The sequence below is a fragment of the Podarcis bocagei genome (genome assembly GCF_964188305.1).
Source record: "Podarcis bocagei genome assembly, chromosome: 2".
Classification (NCBI taxonomy): Eukaryota; Metazoa; Chordata; class Lepidosauria; order Squamata; family Lacertidae; genus Podarcis; species Podarcis bocagei.
Window position 1 is genome coordinate 13145868 of NC_138126.1, and position 14245 is coordinate 13160112.

Sequence of the window (14245 nt, forward strand, 5' to 3'; positions counted from 1 at the left end):
GAAGGCTTCACCGCACTCGGCACATTTGTGCGTTTTTTCACCTTTGTGGATCTTCTGGTGCCGAGAGCGGTCGTTGCTCTGACGGAAAGATTTCCCGCAGTCTGCGCATTCGTAGGGCTTCTCCCCTGTGTGGGTTCTCTCGTGGGAAATAAGGTGAGACCTCTGACTGAAGTTTTTCCCGCAGTACGAGCATCTGTATGGCTTCTCTCCGGTGTGCAGCCTCTTATGTTTACAAAGCACACCCCGCCGGTTGAAAGATTTGCCGCAGTACAAGCACTTATGAGGTTTCTCTCCTGTGTGGGTTCTCTCATGTTCTTTAAGGCTCCCAGTCCCCGTGAAGCATTTCCCACAATAGGAGCACCGGTATGGCTTTTCTCCTGTGTGCACTCTCTGATGGCTACAAAGCCCGGTCCTCCGACTGAAAGATTTCCCGCAGTCCAAGCATTTGTAGGGTTTTTCACCCGTATGGGTTCGTTCATGGACTCGAAGGTACGGTTTCTGGTGGAAACCCCGCCCACAATCTGTGCATTTGTACGGCTTGTCAACTATTTCCAGTACCTGGTTCTTAAGGGCGACAGATGTCTGGCTGAAGCTGACCGCACAGTTGATGCCTGCCTCCTTAATCTTCTGCTGGTTGACTCCTGCTTGGAAAGTGCTTTTGCTAAATTCTTCTTTAGAATCATAGAATCATAGAATCATAGAATCATAGAGTTGGAAGAGACCACAAGGGCCATCGAGTCCAACCCCCTGCCAAGCAGGAAACACCATCAGAGCACTCCTGACATATGGTTGTCAAGCCTCTGCTTAAAGACCTCCAAAGTAGGAGACTCCACCACACTCCTTGGCAGCAAATTCCACTGTCGAACAGCTCTTACTGTCAGGAAGTTCTTCCTAATGTTTAGGTGGAATCTTCTTTCTTGTAGTTTGGATCCATTGCTCCGTGTCCGCTTCTCTGGAGCAGCAGAAAACAACCTTTCTCCCTCCTCTATGTGACATCCTTTTATATATTTGAACATGGCTATCATATCACCCCTTAACCTCCTCTTCTCCAGGCTAAACATGCCCAGCTCCCTTAGCCGTTCCTCATAAGGCATCGTTTCCAGGCCTTTGACCATTTTGGTTGCCCTCCTCTGGACACGTTCCAGTTTGTCAGTGTCCTTCTTGAATTGTGGTGCCCAGAACTGGACACAGTACTCCAGGTGAGGTCTGACCAGAGCAGAATACAGTGGCACTATTACTTCCCTTGATCTAGATGCTATACTCCTATTGATGCAGCCCAGAATTGCATTGGCTTTTTTAGCTGCCGCATCACACTGTTGGCTCATGTCAAGTTTCTGGTCAACCAAGACTCCTAGATCCTTTTCACATGTACTGCTCTCAAGCCAGGTGTCACCCATCTTGTATTTGTGCCTCTCATTTTTTTTGCCCAAGTGCAATACTTTACATTTCTCCCTGTTAAAATTCATTTTGTTTGTTTTTGCCCAGTTCTCTAATCTGTCAAGGTCGTTTTGAAGTGTGATCCTGTCCTCTGGGGTGTTAGCCACCCCTCCCAGTTTGGTGTCATCTGCAAATTTGATCAGGATGCCCTTGAGTCCATCATCCAAGTCGTTGATAAAGATGTTAAATAAGACCGGGCCCAAGACAGAACCCTGTGGCACCCCACTAGTCACTCTTCTCCAGGATGAAGAGGAACCATTGATGAGCACCCTTTGGGTTCGGTCAGTCAGCCAGTTACAAATCCACTGAGTGGTAGCAGAGTCAAGACCGCATTTTACCAGCTTCTTTACAAGAATATCATGGGGCACCTTGTCAAATGCCTTACTGAAATCAAGGTAGGCTATATCCACTGAGTTCCCTTCATCTACCAGGCTTGTAATTCTGTCAAAAAATGAGATCAGGTTAGTCTGACATGACTTATTTTTCAGAAATCCATGCTGACTATTGGTGATCACAGCATTCCTTTCTAGGTGCTCACAGACTGTTTGCTTAATGATCTGCTCCAGAATCTTCCCTGCTATTGATGTCAGACTGACTGGGCGGTAATTATTTGGGTCCTCTCTTTTCCCCTTTTTGAAAATAGGGACAACATTTGCCCTCCTCCAGTCTGCCGGGACTTCGCCTGTTCTCCAGGATTTCTCGAAGATGACTGCCAGTGGTTCTGAGATCACATCTGCCAGTTCTTTTAATACTCTTGGATGCAGTTCATCTGGCCCTGGAGACTTGAATACATCTAAACTAGCCAAATATTCTTGTACTGTCTCCTTAGTTATTCTGGGCTGTGTTTCCTTTGCTGAATCATTTGCTCCAAATTCTTCAGGTCGGGCATTGTTTTCTTTATCGGAGAAGACTGAGGCAAAGAAGGCATTGAGGAGTTCAGCCCTTTCTGTGTCCCCTGTTTGCATTTCACCATCTTCTCCTCTGAGTGACCCCACTGTTTCTTTGTTCTTCCTTTTGCTACGAACATACCCATAAAAGCCTTTTTTGTTGCTTTTAACCTCTCTAGCAAGCCTGAGTTCATTCTGTGCTTTAGCTTTTCTGACTTTGTGTCTACACGTGCTGGCTATTTGTTTGAATTCCTCTTTGGTGGTTTCCCCCCTTTTCCATTTTTTGTACACATCCTTTTTTAATCTTAATTCAGTTAAAAGTTCTTTAGATAGCCACCCTGGCTTCTTTAGGCACCTTCCATGTTTCCGTCTCATTGGTATTGCCTGACGTTGTGCTTTTACTATCTCCCTCTTAACAAACTCCCAGCCATCATGAACTCCCTTTCCTTTTAGTATTGCTGTCCATGGGATCTCACCCAGCACTTCCCTAAGTTTTATGAAGTCGGCTTTCTTAAAGTCAAGAAATTGAGTCCTAGTATGCTTGGCTGCTCCTTTCCGCTGTATAGTAAACTTCAGAAGAGCATGATCACTCGCGCCTAATGATCCTTCCACTTCTACCCCACTAACCAGGTCATCAACATTGGTTAGGACCAGATCTAAAATGGCTGTTCCTCTTGTTGCTTCTCCCACTTTCTGGACAATGAAGTTGTCTGCAAGGCCAGTGAGGAATCTGTTTGACCTTATGCTCTTGGCTGAGTTTGACGTCCAACAAATATCCGGGTAATTGAAGTCCCCCATTACTACTATCTCCCTTCCTTTTGCATGCTTGGCCATCTGTTCCAGGAAGGCATCATCTATGTCCTCCGTTTGGCTTGGGGATCTATAGTAAACTCCCACAATGAGGTCTCTGTTATTCTTCTCTCCCTTAATTTTGACCCAAATGCTCTCACATTGGCTTTGAGGTTCTAAATCTTGGATCTCTTCACAGGTATACACATCCCTGACATATAACGCCACTCCTCCTCCTTTCTTGTCTGGTCTGTTTCTCTGAAATAGATTGTATCCCCCCATTATTACATTCCAATCGTGGGACTTATCCCACCAGGTTTCAGTGATGCCTATTATGTCATATTTAGTTTGCTGTACCAAGAGCTCAAGCTCATCTTGTTTATTTCCCATGCTTTGTGCATTAGTGTACAGACATTGAAGTCCATTAATCATTCCCCCGTGTCTCTTATTTAAGGATTTTTTCCTCCCACCACTAGGTCCGCGTGCTGTTGCTCCATTTGGTCTATGACATTTGGATGATCATCTTCATTAATTGATAGACTCCTACCTTCAGGAGCACTGTCTCCCTCCCTGATGAGGTTTCTGAGATTTTTGGCAAAAACATTTCTCCCAACCGTTGTGAGGTGCAGCCCATCACTTGCCAGAAGTCCATCTTCAAGAAACTGCAGTCCGTGATCTAAGAATCCAAACCGTTCCTGTTTACACCATTTGCGAAGCCAGCTGTTCACTTCCACTATTTTCCCCTCTCTCCCTTGGCCACGTCGTTCAACTGGGAGGACAGACGAGATGACAATTTGTGCATTTAGTTGCTTCAATTTCCTGCCGAGAGCCTCATAGTCTCTTTTGATCTTCTGGAGGCTATTGCTTGCAGTGTCATTGGTTCCCACATGAACCAAGAGGAAGGGGTATTTGTCAGTGGGTTTTATGATTCCTTGCAGTCGTTCAGTTACATCTTGGATCTTAGCCCCGGGGAGACAGCACACTTCCCGAGACATCTTGTCAGGCCCACAGATCACTGCTTCTGTTCCCCTCAGTAGGGAATCCCCTATCACCACTACACGCCTCCTCTTGGGTTTGGTCGGGGTTCTTCCGTGAGCTGTCCATTCCAAGGTCGCCTGCACATTCCCTGAGGACTGACTTTGCTGCTCGTCTTCATATACCTGATCGACTGTAATGAGGGAGAGATCCTCAAATGGAGTCTGCTCTTCGTCTTCCATGCTAGGGGAGAGGACCTCAAAGCGATTGTGTATTTCTAAACAATCAGAGTGAACCCTGGGCCTCCTACTTCTTTGAGTCACGTTTCTCCATATATCTGGCTCCTGTGTTGATGAACTAGCCTCCTTCTCAGGGGAGTCCCCTGTCTCCTCCTTGGTGGGGACGGTGTGCTCTGTTGCTTCCAAGAAGAGCTCCAGCTCTCTAATTCTTTGGAGCGTAGCTACACGTTCCTCCAGTTGCTGGACTTTGTCTTTTAAAAGGGCAATCAACATGCAATTGCTGCAGGTGAAGCTGCCTGCAACCTTTGGCAAGATGGCAAACATTGCGCAGGAATCGCAGGAGACTGCAGCTGTTCCCTCCCCTTCCATCTTGAGATCGTGTTGATGGGGGTGGCTACAGAGGTCCTCCATCATAAAAAGCTTGAAGACAGGACAAATAACTTCGCCCACACACACAAAAAAAAAAACCTAGGTCTCCCCCAACAAACGTTTGAGACTAGCTCCCCTAAATCTAAAAGATGGATCAAACTGCCCTGCTAGGTCTGATAAGCTCCTCCCACAGCTAATCCCCTGCCTCAACAGAAACCCTGCCCCCTCTGACCTTTACACAGGGAAAACAGCTAATCAGCCACAAGAAACACACACACACACAAGAAAACCCTTTTTGCTCCTTCTTCAACTGCTGCCCTACAAACTCTGATAAGCTCCTCCCACAGCTAATCCCCTGCCTCAACAGAAACCCTGCCCCCTCTGACCTTTACACAGGGAAAACAGCTAATCAGCCACAAGAAACACACACACACAAGAAAACCCTTTTTGCTCCTTCTTCAACTGCTGCCCTACAAACTCTGATAAGCTCCTCCCACAGCAAATCCCCTGCCTCAACAGAAACCCTGCCCCCTCTGACCTTTACACAGGGAAAACAGCTAATCAGCCACAAGAAACACACACACACAAGAAAACCCTTTTTGCTCCTTCTTCAACTGCTGCCCTACAAACTTTGCCTTCCCCAAGGGAAGAGGCTTCCTTTACTTTTGTTCCCGGATCACTTCCCATGTGGCTTTGTGGTGCCTGTGGCCATCTGCGCACCTCTTCCAATTCAGGAAGCAGGAATAAATTCCCCTCAGATATTCCCAAGGATGCCCCACTGAATTCCACTTGCTCATGCGGCGCCCACTGCACACTCTTTTGTCCAGCTTTGTGGTCCTGCTTGTTGGCCCCTGAAATGGAGAGAATCTCAGCATAAGCACAACCAGCATGTGGAACTCAACGCTACAAGATACACCTAATCGGCTTATGGCATCTGTTAGGGTGAGATGAGGCAATGGGTGCAAACGAAAAGCCAAGCTACACCCATCAGGAGGCTCATGGGACACAACGCAAGGGAATGGGCATCCCTGGTTCAAGACCAGGTTCCCCCATCCCTGCCCTGAGGCTACAATGGAAACCAAGGAGACTGGCTGGCCTGCTCATTCATTCACATGGAATCCTTCGTTGCCCACAGTAAGCAACCGAGTTAATAAATACAAGGCAGAACAGAAGCACCTCAGAATGAATCTGATACAATAAAAAATTTTATTGAGTAATTTATTGGTTGCATTTACAGTCGTACCTTGGCTCTCGAACGCCTTGGGAACCGGACGTTCTGGCTCTCGAATGATCGAAAACCGGAAGTCAGTGTTCCGGTTTTCGAGCGTTCTTTTGGAAGCCAAACATCCGACAGGGCATCTGCAGCTTCCAATTGGCTGCAGGTGCTTAGAGGCCGTGCTTTGGTTTCTGAACATTTCAGAAGTCGAACGGACTTCCGGAACAGATTCCTTTCGACTTCTGAGATACGACTGTATTTCCCACTTTCCCCCCCAAGGAGCGTAATGTGGCATACATGATTCTCATACTTCTCAGTTAATCCCTGAAACAACTCTGTGAGGCTAAGAGGCAGTGATTGGTCCAAGTCACCCAGTGAGCTTATTGGCTGAATGTGGATTTGAACCCTGGTTCTCTCAGGTTCTAGTCTGACACCCTAACCACTACACCACACTTGCTCTTGCAACCTCTCATCACCTAACTGGGCTCATTCTGCTTATTAACCTTGCCGTTAGGAAGAACTTTCTGATGGTAGGAGCTGTTTGGCAGTGGAAACAAACTGCTTTGGGAGGTTGTAGACTCACCTTCCTTGGAGGTTTCTAAGCAGAGGTTGGGTGGCCATCTGACAGGGAGTCTTTAACCGTGATTCCAGCATTGCAGGGGGTTGGACTAGATGGCCCTTGGGTCCCAACTCAACAATTCTATGATTTTATTAGTTAGCACACACCTTGGAAGCTGTTTGAGTACTGAAGACTTGCTGCTGGGCACTCTTCAAAGTTAAAGCAATCACAGTGAGACTTTAGATGTGGAAAATAAAGAAAGCTACGTTTAGTGCAGTGGTACCTCTGGTTGCGAACGAGATCCGTTCCGGAGCCCCGTTTGCAACATGAGCAGAACGCAACCTGCGTCTCCGCATGCACGGGTCGTGATTAACCACTTCTGCGCATGCGCGTGACATCATTTTGAGCATCTGCGCATGCTTGAGCTGTGAAACACGGAAGTAGCCCTTTCCGGTACTTCTGGGTCACCGCGGGATGCAACCTGAAAAGACGTAACCTGAACCGAACGTAACAAGAGGTATGACTGTACAGGAAATACGTATTGCATAGTAAAGAGTTCCTGGTTCTAGCAAACTAAATTGGAGATGCAAAAGGTGCTCTTTTGCTCTCTGTGGGACAGATAAAGACGAAAGGAAGCTTTCTCCCCATGTAAACCACACCAGTCTTCATATAAGCTGAGCTGAATCCCAACTCCTCCTCCAGAACTTACTGAACAAGATGGCTGCACCAGCACCCTCCGTCTGGGCCTCCGTGGCAAACTGCATCTTCACCGCATCTGACAGGCTGTGCTCTGCATCAGAGGCGTTAACAACCACCCCTTCCAAAGCCTTGGACAGCTGGAAATAAGGGCAGGTGTACAATTATCTTATGAGAAATAGGAACTGGGGCCTGGTTATATCAAGGGTTGCACTTTTCTTTTCACAGTCACGACCCAACACACAGAAATTCAGCAGACGAAAGGCTTCCTGTTGCTTCATCACAGGTCCACATATCTATATCTGGCCCTTGGAACCCTCCCAGGGCCACATTTGCTCTCCCCAGGCTGCCCCCTTCCCTGTCCTTACTTCACACCCTTATTGTGCATTTTTGCCTCGCTGGAATGTGTCTTTGGCCTCTGATATTGTCTCTTGCTGGTCTGGATGGAGCCTACAAAGGGTTGTGTGAATATCTGTAGAACCTAGCTTACTGTAAAAAAAAGGGTGAAATTTGAATTGATTGCTTCAGCCAGCTTTGCCTTTGTGGAACCATTCAGAAATTGTGCCCCTGCAAATGTTGTTCCAGGAAGCATGAGCCAGAATGAGGGATGATAGGAGCTGTAGTCCACTAACATCTGGAGGACAATCGGTCCTCTATCCCTACAGCAACTGCTGAAGGCCCATCGCTCAGCAGCAGAGATTTAGGTAAAGGTAAAGGGACCTCTGACCATTAGGTCCAGTTGTGACCCACTCTGGGGTTGCTTGCGGCGCTCATCTCACTTTATTGGCCGAAGGAGCCGGCGTACAGCTTCCGGGTCATGTGGCCAGCATGACGGAGCCGCTTCTGGCGAACCAGAGCAGCGCACGGAAACGCCGTTTACCTTCCCGCCGGAGTGGTACCTATTTATCTACTTGCACTTTGACGTGCTTTCAAACTGCTAGATGGCAGGAGCAGGGACCGAGCAAGGGGAGCTCACCCCGTCGCGGGGATTCGAACCGCCAAACTTCTGATCGGCAAGTCCTAGGCTCTGTGGTTTAACCCACAGCGCCACCCGTATCCCTGAGATATAGGTACTCACCTGCTTTTCAATTCTCTGAGCCCTCCGTAGTCCCAGCAGGAAATCCTCTGCCAGGGCCACCGCCTGGGCGCAGGTCTGCGGGCAGCCATCCCTGACCCAGCTCTGCATTTCCTGGGGCAGGACAGCTAGGAACTGCTCCAGGGTCACCAGCTCCAGGATCTGCTCCTTGGTGTGTCTCTCCGGCTTCAGCCACTGGCGGCAAAACCCCTGGAGCCGCCTGCACACCTCGCGGGGCCCCTCGGCCTCCCAGTAGCAGAACCGCCGGAAATGCTGGCACCGTTTCTCCAGGCCAGTGGGCTCTTCCTCTTCCAGAATCCCTTCTTTCGCTTTTGCAGGAGAATCTGGGCTGCTTTCATCAGCTTTCTTGGAGGCTTCTCTAGGAAGGCTGAGGTGAATCGGGGTGGCACTCTCTCCTCTAGGCTGTAAGCCAGCCTCCTTGAAGGAGGAGGCCCGGAATTCCTTCGGGCATCCCGCCGAGTGGGGTGGAGACAGCTGTGGGGCTCTCCACCCTAAATACGGGGCCTGCATGGTCTTCAGGAACTCCTGCCACTGGGCCTCCCAGCACGGCTGCAGCCCCTCCTCAGGTTCCTGCTTAATTGGCTTTGGAGCCATCCCAGCCAGAAGCTTCTTTTTGGTCCCACTCTGGGCAGTGTGAAAAATTTCCCCTCTGGACTCTAACCTCTCCTCTTCCTCAGGTGCTTCTGGGTAACGTTCTTCCACTTTCGTCCTCCTTTGCACTACAAAAGGAAATTCACAGGCATAAGTGGAAAAATAGGGCAGTGCCAAGCAAATGTAACCTCCAATCAACATGTGTCAGTCAAAAAACATCAAGGCTGCCAACATGGTACCCGTGGGCATTGGTGTGCACACCAGTATTGATTATTGCCTCATAAGAAAAGGTTTAAAATAGAGGCTCTTTATTTGATATGTGGGGCGCTGTTTTTCCCTATTTTTTTTCTGTGCCACATTCCTAGTGGGCGCAATCTGGACGGTTCTGCCAGGGTCACAAGATCAGCTAGCTACAGCTCTGCAACCCAAAAAGCCCCAGTATGACACACACTTTGGTGGAATCAGTAGGAAAACAAGATTCTTGATTTCAGGAGCCGGCAATGAGTAAGAAGCAATAAATAATGGCTGCCATACTGAGGGCTGTTAGGTGAGCCCTATTCCCCCCCACGCAGGGACGCAGGTGGCGCTGTGGGTAAAAGCCTCAGCGCCTAGGGCTTGCCGATCGAAAGGTTGCGGTTCGAATCCCTGCGGCGGGGTGCGCTCCCGTCGTTCGGTCCCAGCGCCTGCCAACCTAGCAGTTCGAAAGCACCCCCGGGTGCAAGTAGATAAATAGGGACCGCTTACAAGCGGGAAGGTAAACGGCATTTCCGTGTGCGGCTCTGGTTCGCCAGAGCAGCGATGTCACGCTGGCCACGTGACCCGGAAGTGTCTTCGGACAGCGCTGGCCCCCGGCCTCTTGAGTGAGATGGGCGCACAACCCTAGAGTCTGGCAAGACTGGCCCGTACGGGCAGGGGTACCTTTACCTTTACCTATTCCCCCTCACAGAGCATCAACTCCCAGAGGTCCCTGAAAAGAAAGACTGACTTGTAAGCTACTCTGATAACTGTAGCCACTGCTTTTTTCTGGGGGGACGCATACCCCTAAAAAATTCATGAATGTGTTTGACCTCATTGAGGGGCAGTATTTCAATATGAGTAGGAAAATGAGAGTACCCCTAAACTTTTTTTTTGGGGGGGGGGGAAAGCACTGACTGTAGCTCTGTGAGGGGAATTGAGGGGTCTCCTAACAACACTCAGCAGCTTTAGCTAGCTACATTTCCCAGAATTCTTTGAGGGTAGCCATGACTGTTAAAGTGGTATAATACTGCTGTAAAAGTAAGGTGGAAATGTGGCAACAATCAAAGTGCACTGCTCTACAAATGATTGGAGAACCAAACTGAGGGCTTGTCCGCACTTCTTCTTGTCCTGCTATTTTCCCACTCTTTACTGCTGAATTGGAGCAAATGTCCATCGCATTCTCCGCAGGTCGACGTCTGCTCTGATGCAGCAGCAAAAAGCAGGTTTCCCAGGGGAATGAGGTGGAGCAAACGGAAAACCACATAGGCCTGTGCTTCCTAGGCATGGCACCAGCCCGAAGCTTGCAAGTGGTGCTGACTCAGTTCTTTTCCGACCTAGGGTTCAAGAGGGGCACATTCTGGCCTGTGCAGCATCCCCCTGAGGCAAGGTTTGGGGCACCTGAGACCTGCCAGATGCTGTTGGGACTCCAATTCCCATCAGCCACAGCCAGCATGGGCAACGGCCATGGAGGATGGGAGTTGTGGTCCAGCAATCTCTCAGAGGCCCACAAGTTTCTCTACCCTTGTGCTAAGCTCTGGAAACCCCGACAGCAGTGAGAAGATTTATTGCTCTTTGAAGAGGCCTCCAAGGCCCAGCCCTCTCACCCTGTGAAAAGGCAAAGCCTAGGGGGGGGGCGGCTCTGGGGGCTGCAGACACTCCCCTGAGGGCTAGAATAGGGGCTAGATTGCCTGTCCAGAGAGCTACCAGGAGGAGGCCTTGAAGAAAAAGAGCTGTTATCCTGTTGCCACAGCAACCAGAGGACATTCTAACATGGTTTCCTGGATGTCATGCCTATGCCCTGACTTGGCACCAGGTATGTGGGTGTTTGGAGGGCAAATCAAACACTCCATAAGCTGGGGATTTGCAGAGCGGGCGAGGCCCCCTGAATCTAGGCCTGAGGATCCCCTTTAAGGGGCTTTCTGTGTTGATACCTAAGGAAAGACTCCTGGAACTGTCAGCCGCTGTCTCAGTCCTTGACAGCACCAACATCAAAAGTTTCAGGTCTGGATTGAATTAGCAATGATGATTCCATATGCACCTACAGATCCAGAGGGGCCTACTCATGAGTAAGCCATTGTTGAGAGGCCTCCACAGCCAGAAGTAGTGGCCAGGGGCAGGTCATTGGGAGCATCATCATCGGGAGACGATGCTGGCTCTCAGATCTGGTGCACCAACTTGGGCCATCACTGGCAATATATCATAAAATATACAGCTGATGATAAGGCATTACACATTGAGGGGTGGGGAATCAAGCCAAACGTGGCACTCATGCTGAAAAAGTTCCCAATTCAAATTAAAATGCATGGGCATTCAGAAATGCAGAGACCTCGAAGGCATTGAAGAACTGGGCTGCCACCACCAAGCTTTCTGCTTTTAATTCCGCCCTCCCATTTATTTATACACCACCCTTCGGCAAAACATCAGGGCAGCGTACAGCAGAATTATTATTTTTTTAAATTAACTTTTAAAAATGCAGTTTGTACATAGAACCCAGTGATAAAAAAGGAGTTCTTCCAGTTGGCTTTCTGTCTGTCATACAGCTCTTGGGGAAGACTCAAAGCTTGGTGGTAAAGCAGCTAAAATCCTTGACATTTCCAGGTAAGCTGAGAGAGGGACTCCTAGCTCTCAGCCCCTGGAGAGCTGCTGAAAGTCCGTGTGACAATATAGTGCAAAATCGCTCAAAGGCGGCTTCCGATGTTCCTAAAGCCTTAGGAAGAGCACTTTTTGCAGAGATCACGTTGTGAGACATTTGTGGGGAAGGGCTTTATTTATTTATTTTTTAAAAATGATATTTATTGAAAAAAGAATTTTTTAAAATTACAAAGAAAAAAGACAAAACAGAAAAAGAAAAAAGAAAAACCAGAACCATCATTTTCAAATTCTCTACTTTCATTACCTTCTTTCTATGACCTCCTCCTCCTCCCTTTTCTTGTATCTTGATTAATAGTTATCACAGCAAATTCTTTCCATAATTCATAGTATTCTGTCATTACATTACCTTACTCTATTTTCATCTTATCTTATAAAAAACCTTAAAGCTTAAGACTTAAATCTTATTTTTGCCAACTTCTCATAACCATTACCTTTTTACCTAATTCTTTAAACCTTTTTACAAGAGCCATTTCATTTCAACATTTTTCTAACATTCATCAATTTTATAAAACATTCCTAATGATAGAAAAAAGAAATAAAAACAATCCAATCTTCTTCCAGCATCCCTTCCTCCTGGTTCCGGGTTTGTCAGTCCTTTTTATCCCATTAGTCTGGCACATTAACCTGGTGATCTTATATCCGAGGCCTTCAAGTCTCTTCCATGTCCTTTCCGCAGCTCTTCTTCATATTTTCCTTTCACTCGTGGGAGCTCCAGCTTGGTAGCGTTTTTGACCCTTTTCAACAAATCAGCCCCTTTCCCATAGTCCAGACTAGACTCCATGTGGTATTTTAAGACATGTTTCAAATTCCCTCCAAAATTGGGAGCCCCCGCAGCTCCAAACATCTGACGGCCCATTGCCAGATTCGGAAAGCCCAAACATCTCTGCATAGGGGGGTCAGTCCAACCCCCCATTTCCAAATCAATCCAAACTTTATCTTTCCAAATCTGGTTTTTTCCAAGTTCATTTGTCAAATCCAAAGGCTCATTTTCCTGCAGGGCCAACAGTTCCTCCCTTTCTGGCGCCCAAGATTCAGCGACATCCTCTTCTCTCAACTGTTCTGTCATGGCACACTCCTGTTTAAGTTCCTGAGTGGGCTCCATATAGTTTCCCACTACCTGTTCAAATGTTCTGGCCGCATTAGTCATCAAATCCGTCTTCTGACTTAACTGATCCAGTAGGGCATTTATTTTGCAGAAAGCACCCAACAGTGCTTCTGAAAACATTGTCCTGCAAGGTCACAAGTCCTTTCCCACGGTTGTAATCTGTGGCAGCTGCAAGCTCCCTAGAATTAGTTACAGTTTCACAGTCCCCCTCTAGGGGGAAAACTTCTGGTTGTTCTTTCTTTTAAGGACAATAGCAACAAAGTTTCTTTTTTTAAGATATTTTGTCAATATTTGTTCCTTTAAAATGCAAAAGGAAACAGTGGAATCACAATGTTACTCTTCTTTTAACTGTCAGTGGGGAAGGGCTTTAGTTCAGTTAGAAAGCTTTGCATGCAGAGAATACCAGGTTCGCTCTGCAGGCAGAGCTGGCAGAGAAACACCCACACCCTGGCTTAAACCCCAGAGAGCTGCTGCCGGCCAGTGCAGACAATTCTGAGCTCTATGGACCAGTGTGATCTGACTCGGTACGAGGAAGTTTCCTACGTTTCTGCAGGCGGAGAGGGGTGGGCGGTAGCCAGCCTATTTGAAAAGGGAGGGATCGACCCTGCTGCCTTCATCTCTCTTCTTCCAGCCTTGGATTTCTGCTATTCCGCCATCCACCCACCCACCCCTTTCCTTACAGACAGATCTCCCCTCCTCTGACCCACCTGCTCCTTGGGGCTTCTGCATGGCGCGCGTGCACGCATCTGAAGAATTTGCAGCCGCCCCGCTCAGTCAGATCCCGGGCTACCAAATCCCAAAAGCCAGTTTTCCAGGAGTGATGAAAGGGGTGCGGGGGGGGGGGGGCAAGAAGCAGGAAGGAGCGTCTGCAGCTGAAATTCCTGGGTCTCTCTCTAGGAAGTCTCGCTCTGTACGTTTAACCCCTATGTAGCGTTTTCAGTGCGGAGACCCACTAACTTACAGATGAAATGCATAATAATAATAATAAAAGGATACCTTTTTGCATAAAATGCGCGCGTGCTTCTTTGCGGAGATGCGCGTTTCGAAACAATTGCAACAATTTAAGCAGAAATATATTTGTGGTAACTGTTGTGACTGCTCAGTCGGCTACGCAGCCACTGCCTGTGGATGATGTAGCAACTTCCCCGCAAGATCCACACCATACATTTTCATTTATTTTACATTTTATTTCTATCCCAATTCAGACCCCTGAGTGACCCTATTGAAACCAGCACTGAAAACACAGCAAAACATTTCAACGCACCCCCCTCCAAAAGAAAAAATGAATTCCCCCAAAGAGTCTTGGGAACTGTAGTTCTTTAAGGGTGCCAGGAATTGTAGCACTGTAGAGAAAGACTACAGTTCCCAGGGGGTGAAGGCATGTGTGTTAGATGTGT

The 14245-nt window shown here is 48.0% G+C and overlaps 1 protein-coding gene across 3 annotated transcripts; it reads right to left on the reverse strand.

Annotated features, from left to right (window-relative positions):
- Window positions 1-537: 537 nt before the first annotated feature.
- Window positions 538-13708, reverse strand: LOC308580911 (uncharacterized protein). 3 transcript variants are annotated; one of them, XM_081183208.1, is made up of 5 exons: window positions 13556-13708; window positions 8246-8982; window positions 7181-7307; window positions 5323-5547; window positions 538-668 (listed from the first exon to the last, which is right to left on the reverse strand). In XM_081183208.1, coding segments are annotated over exons 1-5 (1113 nt in total). In that variant the 5' UTR covers window positions 13578-13708; the 3' UTR covers window positions 538-666. The 3 variants fall into 3 exon arrangements, with proteins under 3 accessions (XP_081039334.1, XP_081039335.1, XP_081039333.1); XM_081183209.1 differs by having other exon boundaries at window positions 8246-8975; window positions 13552-13708; XM_081183207.1 differs by lacking the exon at window positions 13556-13708 and adding an exon at window positions 10696-11196.
- Window positions 13709-14245: the final 537 nt, after the last annotated feature.

What these genes read in the sequence shown, in the direction of transcription:
- LOC308580911 (XM_081183207.1), bottom strand. Translation starts at nt 10,855, where the DNA reads ATGTCCTCTGGTTGCTGTGGCAACAGGATAACAGCTCTTTTTCTTCAA. An exon ending in CTCAGAGAATTGAAAAGCAG is followed by an intron (nt 7,308 to 8,245) that starts GTGAGTACCTAT and finishes CCTTATTTCCAG; the next exon opens with CTGTCCAAGGCTTTGGAAGG. An exon ending in TGGTGCAGCCATCTTGTTCA is followed by an intron (nt 5,548 to 7,180) that starts GTAAGTTCTGGA and finishes TCTCCATTTCAG; the next exon opens with GGGCCAACAAGCAGGACCAC.